Source organism: Vigna umbellata, chromosome 5 (genome assembly GCF_029865625.1).
Source record: "Vigna umbellata cultivar VRB3 chromosome 5, Vumbellata_1.0, whole genome shotgun sequence".
Classification (NCBI taxonomy): domain Eukaryota; kingdom Viridiplantae; phylum Streptophyta; class Magnoliopsida; order Fabales; family Fabaceae; genus Vigna; species Vigna umbellata.
This window is the reverse complement of record NC_142169.1, coordinates 12186133-12202620: the sequence shown is the minus strand read 5'-3', so window position 1 is coordinate 12202620 and position 16488 is coordinate 12186133. Positions and strand designations below refer to the sequence as shown.

Sequence of the window (16488 nt, the reverse complement as noted above, 5' to 3'; positions counted from 1 at the left end):
ATTCTTAACTTTATAATGTAGGTCATCCTCATGACTTAAATGCAAGCTACTATAAAAACTCATTTGTTTCAAAAGAATTTTGAAAAAAAAAATTCACAAAAAATCCTAGACATTTTTAAGATTTTCAAAAAATGACTTATGCAAACAAACTTAGTAATTTAAATCAAATTCCTTAAGAGACTTAAGGAGACAAAATAAGCTTAAGTTCACTTCCAAGAAAGAGAGGTGAATCACTATGGATTGCTTAGAAATCAAGTCTTTCCTAGCCAAAGCTTACCTCAAGTTCTCTTGTACCAAAATTCTCAAAAGGATTTAAACTTGAAATACAAGTTGATACACACTAGACTATCACAATTATAGAAAACAATTAAAGCTAATCTATGGGACCTAATGGTGAAGTTAGAAGGAAATTTGGTTCCCTCTTACCCATCAACTACAAATAATGCTTAAATAATAAGTGTCAAATGTTCTTGTTAGGACAAACCCCTAACAAGATGAATGTACAAGTCCAAAAGGAAAGCAAATACAATTTTACAACTCAAAGAAAATATACATAAATCTCTCTTCCTCACCAAGTGTATACTCTCTTATCTTTTGTTTTAGACCAAGACTTCAAGCTTCCTCTCAAGGCATTCTTCACCTTTGGGATGTTACCTCATGGTTTTTCCATTCCTCCAAGGATTCCTCACGACTTTTATCATCCAAAGACCTACACCACAAGTTAACACCACTAAAGCCAACAAGAGTCCAAGGAAAAAGCAAGAAAAGGTCTAAAATAGACAAAGGCTCTTGAAAAGGAGTTTTACTTTGACAAAACCATGAATGTTTAGGAGACAAAAAAGAAATTAAATTGTAAGAAAGAAAGGTTAGCACAACAAAAAGTAGCTACCTAAAGAAAGGCACTACAATAGATCACAAAAAAAAAACTACTAGAAAATGTTTTTGTCCTTTTGCAAGATAGATCAAATGGTGCACTAAGACAACCTTTTTAAGTCATCATGGCTGCTGGAACAATAACTTGAGATGTGAAAATCATCTTCAAATCAACATAAAAGTGCTAACACAAAGTTGGTTAAAGATTGTACATGCATCTGCTTTTACTTTTACTTTTTGCTTTTGCTTTTTGTACTTTTTTTTCTACTTTTTATTTTATACCTTTTGTCTCTTCTTTTTCATGAATTTTTTAGCACAAATACACATCAAATCAGACCTCAAATCTAGAATGTTACAAGGAGTTTGAAGATCATACAAGCTTATAGCACCAAAATGAAGAAAACCTACTAGAATCAAGTATAGTATGAAACACAGAAATGACATAATGGAAACCTAACTCTATGAACTTGTTCATGATCTAACAACAAGTATTGTCGGAACAATCGGTATTGATATAGAGTCGCGCAGTGGAATAAAATATAGATATCGGTAAGCGTGTAACGATCACAACACAAGTTAAAATAGTCGGTTTCAAAAATTGATTTACTTAGCGAACTTTTATCGAACAGTTGATGTGCTAAGAATTTAGGGATTAAGAAAATTCAACACACAATTTTTATCCTGGTTCGATTCAAAAGAATCTACGTCCAGTTGTTAATCACTATAAAAAGTGATTAACGTTTTCACTAAAAATCAGTTTAAAGATTTACAATAGAGTGAATAAAAAGAATGATAAAAACCTTCCTTCGACAAACGAACCGGAAGGGTGCTTCCTTCGACCAACGAACCGAAAGCGAGTAATCTGTACTTTCCTTCGACAAACGAACCGGAACAACGCAGATTAAAATCTTCCTTCGACAGACGAACCGGAAGATGACCACCTTGCCAACTCGAAGAGAACCGCTCCGACTATCGACACACGAAACGCGAGCTTCTCCTATTAACGAGACCAGGCAAAGCACTTGAACTAGCTTTTTAGAACTTCCTCAGACAAACTGTATTCTTAAAAAGCTCAGTGTTGTCTTCTAAGAGTTTTGGAACTACCTTATATAGCCAACTGGTCTAAGTTCGCAGAGATGAATTATAACTGCCATAGATAATCGATTATTGTTAGTGATAATCGATTATTTGAGTCCGTTACAGGGTTTTTCAAAAGTGATAATCGATTATCCTGAGGAATAATCGATTATTCCAGAGACTTTGGCAGTTCTCATCAGAACTAGTGATAATCGATTATTTGGAGTAATAATCGATTATTCCAGAGCAACGAGGTTTTTTAGAAGGGCTCAGGATAATCAATTATAGCTTCTAATAATCGATTAAATGTGTAACAGTTCTAGAAATACAAATTTTTCTAAGTATTACATGTTTAAGGCTTTTCCTAATACATTTATAATCTACAAAGTGCTTTTAAAACAATTATAACAGTCTATCGTCTTTCAGCATCATCAAAATCATTTATCTTCAAATTTACCAATGCTCCTCATTGGTAACAAGTATGAACTCAAATATATAAAATAAAAGCACTCAAAGGCAAAAATATGGTTAAGTTTTTAGAAATCACTTTAGCATATATATTTTTTATGATTTTCAAAGTTTCAACTAGGAAGTAAAGACATCAAAAGGAATAAACATGACTCTAAACAACATGGAATGATTTGAAAACTTAAAATGACTCAAATAAATATGTTATGACTAAACAAAACAGTGGAGAAAGACTAAAAAACATAAAAAACACACACAAGAATACAAGAACATGAAAATCTAAGCCAAAAGGCCAAATGGTTCCGAGAACAACAAAATGAGAGCCATGGTGAACATGAACATGAAATATGAAATGGACAACGAAGCAAGACAAGCAATGATATAACATAACAACACGAAAAACACAATAAAAGATAGGGACCAAGAAAACTTAGCTCTTGAAGAACCAAAACTCTTGATACCAAATGATAGTAACCCCATTGAGCTAGGTTGGTCCAAAGCTTAGAAGGATGGAAGGAGATGGTCCCTATGGTGTATATGGTTGCAGAAATGGGGTGGGAAAGGGTGATATGTTGCGCAAATGGTGGTGGTTAGGGAGATAGCTCACGAATTTGAGTGGTATGGTGAAAATGGTGCGTAGTTTGGTGGTTGAAGGAGAGGTTAGACCAACTCCATGAGATAGGTGACTAGAAGGGCCTCTAGAGTTGCTCTAGTCTTGATCTTGGAAGTGTATGACCATAATTTGGAAGCATAACATTACATCAATCCAATATGAAATACAAGGGTGAAGACACCTCTATTTATGGCCAAGGGTGTCTCCTTCTAACCTTAAAAGCATGATCTACCACCTTTGCTTTCATTGGCAAAATATGAGGCCATGTGGCCAATCAAAAAACACAATACTTTTCATTCTTAGAGTGTCATGTGGCCATTACTAAAAGAAAATCCTCTCCAATGGTGGAGGGACATGTGAACACTAAAAAAAATCATCTCCACTCCTAGGATGTCATATGACCACTTCTAAAAAACAAATCATCTCCAATGGAAGCATGACACATGGCATACACTTTCCACTTGGTTTAGATGTTTAAATTAAGGAAAATCCTATGTTACTTAGGCTTCAACAAACCTTAAACAAATACATGGCCGAATACAATAGCCTAGATATCCTACACTACTCTTCAATCCATGTTCCATGATGACTTCAAAAGTGACTCATAAGGTAGAGTTGATACCATTTTCATAGATGACTTCCTTGAAAGTGTTTCACCATAGTTAAGGGATTTGCCTGTCCTATGAAATTTAACATATTGTTTTGTTTTGTTTGGGTAATGGTAGTGATTTTAATATTTTTTAAAATGGTTTAATTCGTATTTTGGTCCCTCTTTTCGTAGGGTCTGTTCAAATTGGTCCTACTTTTTTTCAAAAGTTCACTAAGATCCCACTTTTCGCAAAAACGATGCAAGTTAGTCCTTTTTGGTTACGGCGTTAAAAAGACTAACGGCACAGCTGCCCAGCTGGCAGAAAACTGATGAGCTGTACAATTTTTTGTTGACGTGGCACTGTGATATGTGTTAAATTAATTTATTTAAATTAATTTAAAAGATAGGGTTAAAAAAATTTGACAATTACATTTGGGGTAAAATCTGCATGCGATTTAGGGTTGAACAATCTCCTTTCCAAGAGTGTAGATTCTGATTTTTGGTGAAATCAACTTCGAGGTTAGTGATCGCATTATTGTTCTTATGTTGTTGTTATAGTAATTGATGGCATTACTGTTGTTACTATGTTGTTGTCTTGAATGGGTGGATTCTGTTTTTGCTTTTTCTTTAATGGGTGGATTCTGTTTTTGCTTTTTGTTTAATGGGTGGATTCTATATTTGTTGTGTTTAAAATATGGTTATATTTGTGGCATGGTGGGGGGTTAATGGAAAAAGTACTGTCGTTGGGTGTTGGAATTGGTCCCATGGTCTGTTAAATTAAGTTAATGAGTGGTCCCCCTTTTCCATTTGCAGTGTAGGGATGTCTAACGATAATTTTGAGGTAGTGGTCCACCACGGTGGGACCTTGATACAGGAAGTGCCCTTTAAATATATAGGTGGGGAAAGATGTTATTGGGACATTGACCCCGATACATGGAGCTATTTTGGAGTAGTGGGTTCACTTAAGGATTTGGGGTATATTGAAGTACATGAGTTATATTACGATATTGACCATGTTTTATATAAGCTATATGACGATAAAGGTGCTTTGAACATGATGAATGTGGGAAAATTGTTGGGGAAAGTCAACTTGTATGTTGTACATAAAGTGAGCGAAGCAGTGGTTGTAGAAAATGAGGATGAAATTCTTTACCTTTGCCAAGGACCTGCAGACAGTGGTGAGGGTAGTGGTGTTGAGGTTGGTGTACAAGGTGTTGTTGAAGTGCAACAGGAGGTTGAGGAAGGTCCTCTTAACTGTGGTGGTGACTTCGAGAGAGATGATGGAGTGCAGGTTGACATAGAGGAAGTAGATAGAGTAGAGGAAGAAGTAGAAATGCAGAGTGAGGAAGAAGTGGAAGTGCAGAGTGAGGAAGAAGTGGAAGTGCACAGGGAGGAGGAAGTGGAAATGCACAGTGAGGAAGAACTGAAAGTGGACAGTGAGGAAGAAGTGGAAGTGGATACTGAGAAGGATGAAGCACATGTTTCTGTTGAAGAGAACTTGGAGGAGGTAGGGAATTTAGATAATAGTGATTCAGAATACAGGATGGAAGACAGTGATAATGAAGCAGAAGGACATGGTAGGGGGTTGTCAGATGATGAATGGGAGTCAGATGTGCTGTTAACTCCAGATAATAGTGCAAGTGAGGAGGATGAAATTGAGGACAGACCAAGTAGAGGTCCCTTTCCTACATTTGGTAAAAAGAAGTCAATGTCAGATTACAAATGGGAACTTGGTACTATCTTTACGGATAAGGATGAGTTTAAGGAAGCCATTAGAAGTTATGCTATTCATGCTGGGAGGGCTCTTAAGTTTGTAAAAAATGATAAGCGTAGGGTAAGGGTGAGATGCATGGGTGGGCAAAAAAAGTGTCCATGGGTAGCTTACTGTGGGTATTTGCCATCACGCAAGATTTGGCAGTTAAGGAAGATTGTGGATGTTCATTCTTGTAGCAGGCAACTGAACATAAAATTGATGAATAGTAAGTGGTTGAGTCATGAAATAGATAAGTCTATGCATGACAATCCTAGTATAAAGGTCCAAGACATACGTACCAAAGCATTAAGGAAATGGAACACCAATGAATCAATTTCTAAAGCAAGAAGGGCGAAGTTAATGGCATCAAGTCAACGTGAAGGGGATTTTAAAGAACAATTTCGAAGGATTTATGACTATGCACATGAGGTATTGAGAAGTAACCCTGGGTCAACGGTTAAGGTTAAAGTCAACAGTGATAATGGTCAGTCCATATTCCAGAGATGTTATGTTTGTCTTAAAGCATGTAAGGATAGTTTTATTAGTTGTAGACCCATCATCTGTTTAGATGGGTGTTTTTTGAAAGGTCTTTATAAGGGAGAGCTGCTTACTGCTGTTGGGAGGGATCCAAATGAGCAAATGTTACCCCTTGCATATGCAGTAGTTGAAGTCGAAAATAAAGATAGTTGGTCCTGGTTTTTGCAATTATTGGTTGAAGACCTTGGGGGCAATGAAGTTTGTGAGGCATATACGTGGATGTCTGACCAGCAAAAGGTACATGCAATACTTTAATTATTTTATTTTGCAAACTTTATTAATCATGTGTGTTTGATTAAATAATTGATGTTGGCAGGGGTTGGTGCCAGCTATCCAAGAGCTTTTGCCTAGGGTAGAACAAAGATTCTGCATCAGGCACCTTTATGCTAACTTTAGGAAAAGATTTTCTGGTCAGATATTGAAGAATTTGATGTGGAGGGCTGCCACAAGCACATACCCCCAAGCTTGGGAGAGAGAGATGTTGAATATCAGAGCAGTGAATGAAGAAGCATATAAATATCTCATAGTCATTCCCCCAAGGTACATTCTTTCCATTACATGCACAAATATTCTGCATTACTCATGTTTGGTAACTCATTTTCTTCATTCTCGTGCAATAGGTATTGGTCAAGAAGTAGGTTCAGAACTCAAGCAATGTGTGATACTCTGGATAACAACATCAGTGAAGGATTCAACAGTGTTCTTGTGCAGTCCAGGGGAAAACCCATAATAACCATGCTGGAGGATATTAGACTGTATTTGATGAAAAGATGGGCCACCAACAGAACGAAGGTGGCAGGTATGGATTTCAATGTCTGTCCAAAGATCAAAAAGAGACTTATGAAGGAATGTAACTTGTCAAGATATTGGATCCCAAGGTAATATTGTTCTTATGCCTTATTTATGTTCATATCCAGTTGTTGTTATGGCTTATTTATGTTCATATCCAACTGTTGATGTGCCTTTTTGATGTTCATTTATTCAGCTGGTCTGCAAGAAGGATTTTTGAGGTTAGACATGTTTCAATCATTGGGAACAAGTTCACAGTGGACCTGGACAATGAAGAATGCAGTTGCAGGAAGTGGATGATCAGTGGCATCCCATGTTGTCATGCAGTTGCATCAATGAACTATTCAAATGTAGATCCAGAAAGTTTTATACCAATTTGTTTCAGGAAATCCACATATGAAGAAGCATATGCGTCCATCATCTATCCTGTGAATGGCCACCTCTTATGGGAAAAAACTACTTCTCCTGATGTACTGCCACCACCTAAGAGGAACATGCCTGGGAGACCCAAGAAAAAAAGAAGAATGGAGCCATGGGAGCTAACAAAAGATGGGACCAAGATGAGTGTTGGTGGGCAGCGAAAGAGATGTAGTATCTGCCGTGAACTGGGGCACAACAAAAAAATGTGCCCTTTACGTCCAGCCATCATCGAACCAACAGAATCAACACAGGCACAAAGTTCACAACCCATTGCACCTTCACAGCCATCAAGTCCCCAATCTCCTCAACCACCACAACCAAGTCAAGATTCCATCCGAGATTTAAGTGAGCCAATACAAAGGCAGAAGTTAAACATTAGAAGAAAAGATCCATAGATTTAGATGAAAATTTGGATGTATTAATATGTATGACGTACTCTTCTTAACTACTTTAATTGTGTATGTTGAATTCTTATTAAGCACTTTCATTGTCTGTGTTGAATTCTTACCAAACACTTTCATTGTGTATGTTGAATTCTTATTAAGCACTTTAATTAAATATGTTATTATAGTTGCACTAATATTATGTTGTGATATTTGGAAGTAGTGATATTATGTAATTATATATGTTTTTTGCCAGGTATCCTTAATATGTATTATAGTAATATAGTAAGGGACCACTTTGAACAATTTTTAAAGGAAAAAGGGACCATCGTGAACAAATTTAAAAGTAAAGGGGGACCACAATTAACATTTTTAAATCAAAGGGGGACCACAATTAACATTTTTAAATCAAAGGGGGGACTAAAACGAACTTCATTACACGAACTCAGATTGTTCACTCATATTACAAGAACTGATATTCCATGATGCTAAACAGCTGAGCCATTACATGAACAAAACCTAAATTGCACATTGCACACCTAAGATCAAGCTAAACACAACCACAATGTCATAATGTTCAACACAATAACAACAAACACAACTCCAAGTAAGAACTTTATCCTTCTCTGCAACTCTTTGACATTATTTTCCAGATCAAATATCCTGTTGCTTTGTCTCACAATTGTACCATCTCTATCATCAGCATTGTCCTCAGAACACCACTTGAAAAAATTACATGACATCCCACTTGAAATTCCACCCTATTATTCACCAAGAACACAAAAATGTTAAAACAAACAAAATCCAAAACACATGGAAGTGGACAGTACGGTATTCAAAACACCTTGTAATGGCGACATCCCCAAAATTTCCTCCCCGCGTTCCTTGAAGTTCTAGCAACTTTCATTACAGCAATATCACCACAGTGGCAAATAGGGGTTATCCCAACTCCCCTGGAAACAACACCTGTGAGGATTGCGAAAATCCTTTGGATGTTGCCTTCGAACAGGAAGAACAACTCTGTGATGAAGTCATCCCTAACCCTAAACCTCTGCTTTTAAATTTCACAACAACAGTACCACGAATGTCCAACAATCCTAACCTTTGCTTTTAGATTTCAGAACAAATGTACCACGAATCACCAACAACCCTAAGTTTGCTTTTTAATTTGGGAAAAACAACCATGAATCCTCTGCTCTCAGGATGAATCACCATATCACAGTGCCACGTCAACAAAAAATGTACAGCTCATCAGTTTTCTGCCAGCTGGGCAGCTGTGCCGTTAGTCTTTTTAACGCCGTAACCAAAAAGGACTAACTTGCATCGTTTTTGCGAAAAGTGGGATCTTAGTGAACTTTTGAAATAAAGTAGGACCAATTTGAACAGACCCTACGAAAAGAGGGACCAAAATACGAATTAAACCTTTTAAAATCATCTAGACTTTGCAATGGGGTTCATTGAGTTTGTGGGTATGGTGAGATAAAAGTGTATATGTTGTGGCTAGGTATGGTGTGGAATTGTGTTTGTGCATAGACTTGGGTAATAACTTTAAAAGTGCATGTATGGGGCTAATTTTCTCTTCCAGTGGTGCAGTGGCAAAAAATGATGAAGGGCATTGGTAGTACGATGTTTTAGTGCATGGTATATATACTCTAAAATTTTGTGAGGTGATACTATACGGTATGAAATATTTTTATTTTATGTAGATAAAAAAAAAAGACGTGCAAGGCAAAATATAAAATATATAAGTGTTGTTTAAGGTGAGGTTTATGAATGAGGGAGGGGTTCATTTAAATTATATGATTGAGTTGTAAGTGTTTGGGTTCATGAGAGAGTTTACGCAGAAAAATAATATTGTAGAATGGATATTGTTTATAATATAAATAAATGGGCCAACCACTTTAAAGTGTTAATGGAGATGTGTACTGTACCTAAGTAGAGTTTACCTAGTATAGGATCAATGGGTGGTAATAGAACAGACACTCCAAAGAGAAATTCTGGTTTTTACAAAAGAACAGTACTGCAACATGTGATGTATGGGTTTTAACTGCGGGTCTTCGTTTTCTGGACTATTTTTCTTTAAGGGTTACTCCATGCGTCACCACACATTGCTTTCTGTACCATTATATTTTTTTAAATTCCAAAACTATCCTTTATATTTTAAAATATCCTGTACCTCTTTTTTTTCTCTTGAACGGCACATTCGTTTAGTTTTTTTTTTTAAGTTTTTAGTTTTTTTAGTTTTTTTAAGTTTTTAGTTTTTTTAAGTTTTTAAATTAATATATAAATATTATTTAATTTTTTTAAAAATTATTACTTAATTATTTAAAAATTAATTTTATTTTATTTAATAAAATAATTATTATAATTTAATTTGTGTATTATTATTTTAAATAATAATTAAAATAATTTTTAAAAATTTATTAAAATGGATACGGATGTTCACATCCGTGAAGTTTTTTTCTTTTTAAAGTTTTTAGTTTTTTATTTTATTATGTTTTAAATTAATATATAAATATTATTTAATTTTTTTAAAATTATTATTTAATTAATTATAAATTTATTTTATTTTATTTAATAAAATAATTATTATTAATTTAATTTATGTATTATTATTTAAATATTAATCAAAATAGTTTTAAAAATTATATTAAAACGGATGTGGCAATCCGTTAACGGATGTCGCCACATCTGTTGAAGATTTTTTTTTTAAATAAAAATAATAAATTAAAATATAAAATATGTGAACGGACGGTGTTGAAGATGAAATGGATGTTAACATCCGTTTTAGAGAAGGGCAAAATTAATATGAGGTGGTGCAAGAAGCATTCGATGGTGGTGAAGGGAGCAACTGGCTTTTTCTTTCCGCTTCAAACGTCAGATTTCAGTTTCCTTTCTATTAGAAGTTTGTAAAGTAAATATATCAATTGGTTTTGACTAGAGATTTTGTAAAATTTAATAATAAATTTTAAATTAACTATTAATCATAAGAAAACACACACTTTTAGTATAATTAATATAAAATTTAATAATTTTTTTATTAAGTTGGTTAAAAATACACAATTTTTCGATATATATATATATATATATATATATATATATATATATATATAATATCTGTTTTTACTTATGTTCTCAATTATTATATTTTAAATATATTATTATAGTATTTTAAAAATTAATTTTATATTTGAAAACTTTTATTTATGGTTATTATTGTATATTATTGAATCAAATTATTAATACACATATAAAATTATATATTTTATTAGATAATCTAATATATTATAGTTTTATTATATTTAAATCAATATTTTTATACCATATTTATGTTATTAAATAAATATATAATACATAATTTAATACATTATAATCTATTTATTAATTTTATAAATTTTTTAGTGAAGAAGATTTATAACATTTAATAAAACAGTCAAAATACACCTTTTTATAGTAAATTTAGTATTGCGGTAAATTCCTCACAACAAACATGAAGTCTAGCCAAAATGTAAAAATATTAAATTAATTTTAATAAAATATGCACTAAAGACTTTTTTAAAATTACTAAATATATATTTATTATATATATATATATATATATATATATATATAAGTTATTAAAGAGAAATAAATAATTTGTAGAATTTAAATATCAATTTAAGTCATAAATTAAAAAAATATATCGAACATATAATAAAGAATTTTCATAAATTTATTATTTATAAATTTATTATTTTAAACTTTCAAATTAAGATATCTTATTTAGTTTTGATTCAGATATTGATGAAATTTTCACACAACAAAATTAAATTATTATTGGATTGAGAAAATCCGTTGACAACCTTGACTCGGGTTTTTTTTTTTGAATTTGTTTATTCTAAAAAACTAAGTGTGAAAATAAGAAGAAAAGCAAGAGTGTGAGAGTTGAATTGTGTTTCAAAACATTTTAGCCACTTTTTTCAATTGCAATTATATTCAGATGATGATTCTACCAAAAACCAAGTGGGAAAACAAGAAGAAAAACAAGAGTAAGAGTTGAATTGTGTTTCAAAACATTTTAACTTTTTAGTTATATTCAAACGATGATTTTATATTTTTCAATAAACCAGTCAAAGAGATTTTGGTTTGATGAGGTTTATTAGACATAACTTTGATTAAATAATTGATTTATTTGTAATAAAATTCCTTTAAAGTTGTTATGTAATGGCTCTCATTCTAGTAAAGATAATAATAAAACCCAACAATTAGAAATTGTGAGAGATAGTATATGTATATTTTTATATAGGTTTGTCTGATCCCACATATTACATCCAATTTTCAAGCAATTGATTAAGTTTCATTAAGTAGATTAATACTTGGAAGCATAATAAAATTATTATTAGATATCACTTTTGCTAACACTTTGAGTGCTCTTTTACCAAGTCACTTGGCTCAACATGAGTATTCTTTCAATTCTCAACCACTCCAAATTGACCCCATTCAATTACAATTTCTACAAGTTACTTCTAACTTAAGTGAGTAATCATTTACAAGCTACTTCTGGCGTAAACATGTATTTTTTGAACAACAATTACTTCTTACTAATAATTGGGTATATTTACAAAACAACCATTCTCAAATAAGATATTTTTAAAATAAGGTTTTTATGATCTCTATTCACACTTTACTATGTTAAGTGGGGATAATTAAGATGTATTAGATTCAAGCACCTTCATTATAGTTTGTTGAATTGAACACTGAAAATATTCTTTGTTGAATCTTTTGTTGAATGAGAAAATTTTAGAGTGTTTTGGTATATGCACATTGTCTCTTTATATATATATATATTGTAGAAGAAAGTAGTTGTTAGAGTTGTTTTTGGTCATTAAGCAACCTTAGTTCATTTTAGAGAAAGTAGTTTAGAGAAATAAAAGTCATATATTTAAAAATAAGAGATAAATATAGATGCAAATTTAATAAACTGAAAGTAAGTTTTTATATATTTTAAAGGGCTAAAATCATATTTTATCATTCCTAATTTAGTGAGAAGGGAAGTTGATCCCATATTTGTTAACTAGGAATTTTCAAACCTTTAATTCTCTGTAACAGTTAATTTTCCCTGGTGTATGATTATGGGTTTTTGGGCAAATCGTCATTAAAAAAAAAAATCCTGCGAAGATTGTTGCACATAATATATATCTCTCAGAATAATCTATAATTGTCCTTCTTACAGGCACTCAGCAACAAGTCAACACAATTAAAAGTTAAAGTAATTTAGAAAGAAGTGCTGAGCATAATCTACAAAACGGTTTTAAAAAATGAAAAAGAATGATGGATTTTTTGTTGGACATCACTAAGGCAAAGACAATCTGCAGCCCTTTCTAAGTTTGATGGATATCAGAGTTCTACTTTATAAACTAAAAGATAACACCCACTTTCTCTGGTGGAATAACATAATGTATTAAATTATGCAAAACCATGCTTTTCAATAAATTTAAACAAACATTTCAGGATCTTTCCTAATGATTACACCTTCCATTACCACCTAGCTCTTACTTACCTGCATGTAATGAAAAATATAAAATATGAGCACCACCATCTCTTAATCAATGACATTCATTTCATATTTTTTTCCAAATATTTGATAATGGAGTATTTGTAAACGAAATTTTAAATATAATTTATTAGAAAGAATATTCTACGTGACTTCATAGGACGAAAACATAATTTTTAAAAATATTTTAAAAACTTATACCATTTATTTTTTTAGAAATTTAATATCAGAAAAATGCTTACCAGCTGCTTTTTTGCAAATTGAGAGCAGTACAACCAGAACTGCAAGACCTCCAAACACTCCCACAATAATGGCAACTGATTTTCCCACTTGATCATTGTCGGAGGAATCTGCAAACAAAACACCAAATTGAAACTATTACCATAATATTCTGCACAAGATCTAACAAGAAACACTTCTTAATTTTGTTCTAGTAATTTTCCCAACTCGACTGAACAACGAACCTGGCCTAACGTACTTTTGTAAATGATAAAAATTCAAATGATCGATAAAAAAAATTACGGTTTTCAATTTTATAATGAAAATCATGCAATGCAATGCTTTTGTTTAAGCACATAATGGAAGTTAATTTTGAGTGAGGGAATATATGCAAAATCATGACAGTACTTGAATAAAATCAGTAGGGTGCTGAGCTTCACTGGTAAATTGATTGGTGAAGAATATGGAATGCGATACTAAGTAAAAGGTATTCGAACAAATGGATAAAGAGGAATTGGAAAAAGTGAGCATTTTCCAAAATAAAGTATTAAAGCATATGTTCCGAATGCATTCACCCATAAAATAGCATTTCACAACGTCGGCTTCCTCTCCATTTTCTGATCACTTTTCTACAAAGGCTGTATGTAAGTAATTCAAATCAATTCGAAAACAATCTCATTTTTTTACATAGGGAGTTTGCAAGATTAGCAATAAATTAATTAGTAGCAAAATGGAAATTGAAAAAGAAGTACGAGAGTGAAATAGACCTGATTCATGATAATAGCCAGATGCCCAGTAACGAGCATAACATTGTCCCAAGAACACATGAGCTGCTGCAGCAGATCCACATAAGGTTTTGAGTTTTCCAACAGCATCTGCTAGACAAGAGGAGCAATCTGATAGACTTAAATCCCCCAAGCATTGAGCAAACCCTTCAACTAGGCCTGAGCTACTCACTCGAAATCCATTAGCAGTTTGCAAATCAGCAAGAACATCATCTCTACGCCTGAAGAACTCAACATCACTCGTCACACCTTTGCTGCATTTCTTAAACCTCAGACTCGTGTCCAACTTCCCCAGAAAATCACCAGAATGTTCATATCTTATAAGGCACCCTTCAAGTTGCAAAGAAGCTCCAAGGGCATATGGACAGACCAAACCTATTTCGTTAACGGATCTTTCTACACACTTTGAGCACTCAATTGGGTGCAGATCACCTCTGCACTGGTATAACCCGTATACGTTTCCCTCTTGTGGCGTTGAGCTTCCATTTCCAATAGCAAAGCTATTGTAAGTTACTTCAGAGGATGAACTTACCACTGAAGACATAAAGCTGTTAAGGTTGCCTTCAAAGGGTGCGTTCGGTTGGTATTTTTCCTCAGAACAGACTGCATATATGAACATATGAGCTCGTGAAGGGTAGCCATGAACTGAAGAAAACAAAATTAGCAGATAAGAGAGTCTCCAAACCAAGATGATTCTGTAACCAGACTCTGCTTCAAGAGTTCTCGACATGGTTTTCTAAAAATATGAACCTTTGTTTTTGTTTTTGTGCCTTGGTTATGGCAATTAAAGAGTGAGCCAGTGGTTCATTTTTTGGGCCTGTTGAATGAAGCCTTTTTCTTTAGTAAAAGACTCTTGTTTGGTCAGGCGTTGAGCATCAACTTTGTCCCGAGTCAATGGTCATAAAGATTAAAAATCCTTATTTCCAAGTACACACAAAACTACGAGATTCTAATTTGTTTCATGCCTTTACATGACTCAATCATAACAAAAAACTGCAACATTTGAGGACTTGTCTCCAATATTATGGGGCCGAACATGAAAAAACAATCTGCTCTCAATGCGGAGGTTAATTCAAAAGCTTCCAACTAACGAGTTTGTTGTCGAACTGTAAAATGTTATGTTAAAATTCATATCCATATTGCTTTAAAATATATATATGTTTTTAGAAACCTGAGGTTGAATGGTAGATACAGCTCTAAAAGCAATTGAACAGTAATTTCGTTTCCCCATGGAGACCAAACTGCAGAGTAAAAATTTGCTAAGTTCACTTTTACTATTCACAAAAGTATCTAACCACATGCATCTTTGATCCTCTTTATATATCTCGCCATACTTAAAGGGAAAAATAATGAATTGTAACGATAACTTTTAGATATTATGTTTCAAACTAGAGAACAATAGGTCTATTCAACTATGTTTCTAATAAAATTTCTATATAAAAATGTTTTATAAAGATTTTCTAAGAATGGAATGGTTTTTTCTAATATTATTAGATTTTTTTTAAAGGATTTTGCCTCTTCCTTTTCGCATGGGAGTCGCTGCACTGCTAAAGAAACTATTCATGGCAATCAGAGTAAGGAAGAATAGGAATTGGTATGCATGTCTTAAAATGAAGCATATTACTGTTCTTTCAAAAGGGATGAAAAGTTTGGATTGAATGATCTACCGAGAGAAAACAATTATGTGAAGAATTGAAATGGTAATTTCACAATAGAAATGAAAGAAAAACATAAATTCAGGTCAAAATGGTTGAAGGCGGACCATCTAAAAACAATTTTTTTATATGTTAATTCATTCAAGGATAATGAAGAATATGATCAAGGGGTGAAAGTTAGCAATCATTGGTGTGAGTAACCAAATAAAGTAAAGGAAGTGGTCCAGAACTTGTATAAGAACAAATTTACAGAATGTGGCGGACTTAAAGTTAGATTGGATAATGTTGTCTATTCACAAATTAATAGGGAGGACCATGACTTATTAACAAGTAGATTTAACGAGGAGGAAATTAGGGCAATTGTATGGGACTGTGAAAGCAGCAAGAGTGCAAGACCAGATGGGTTTAATTTTAACTTTTTAAAACAATTTTGGGATGTTATCACAATGGATATATTGAGGCCTGCAAATTGTTTTCGTAGGTGTGGGAGGTGGTTGAAAGGATGTAATTCTTCTTTTATTACTTTAATCCCTAAGGTTGATAATATGTAAGGCATAGACGAGTATAGGCCGATATCTTTGGTAGGATGCATGTACAAAATAATTTCCAAATTTTTGTCAAAATAAATGTAGAAAGTGCTTTATAAATAGTCTGCACTTATTGAAGATAGAGGAATACTTGATAGTAGTGGTGGTAAACAAAATGATTGATGAGGTGAAGAGGAAAAAAAGAAAATTGTATTATTATAAAGGCAGATTTCGAGAAAGTATATGATTCAGTTAACTCGGAATTTC

General features: G+C 33.0%; 2 protein-coding genes across 2 annotated transcripts; one reads left to right on the top strand and one right to left on the bottom strand.

The window, feature by feature from the left end:
* Positions 1 to 5328: 5328 nt before the first annotated feature.
* Positions 5329 to 7514, top strand: LOC148197698 (uncharacterized). Its single transcript, XM_088115611.1, has 4 exons — positions 5329 to 6147; positions 6227 to 6450; positions 6531 to 6788; positions 6896 to 7514. Exons 1-4 carry the CDS (start codon positions 5329 to 5331, stop codon positions 7512 to 7514), a joined length of 1920 nt encoding a protein of 639 aa, XP_087971737.1.
* Positions 7515 to 12649: 5135 nt separating this feature from the next.
* LOC124824335 (plasmodesmata-located protein 8-like) lies at positions 12650 to 14978 on the bottom strand. The gene is made up of 3 exons (XM_047296759.2): positions 14022 to 14978; positions 13278 to 13385; positions 12650 to 13041 (listed from the first exon to the last, which is right to left on the bottom strand). The coding sequence occupies exons 1-3, from the start codon at positions 14767 to 14769 to the stop codon at positions 13034 to 13036; spliced, it is 864 nt and encodes a 287-aa protein (XP_047152715.1). The 5' UTR covers positions 14770 to 14978; the 3' UTR covers positions 12650 to 13033.
* Between the last annotated feature and the right edge of the window lie 1510 nt (positions 14979 to 16488).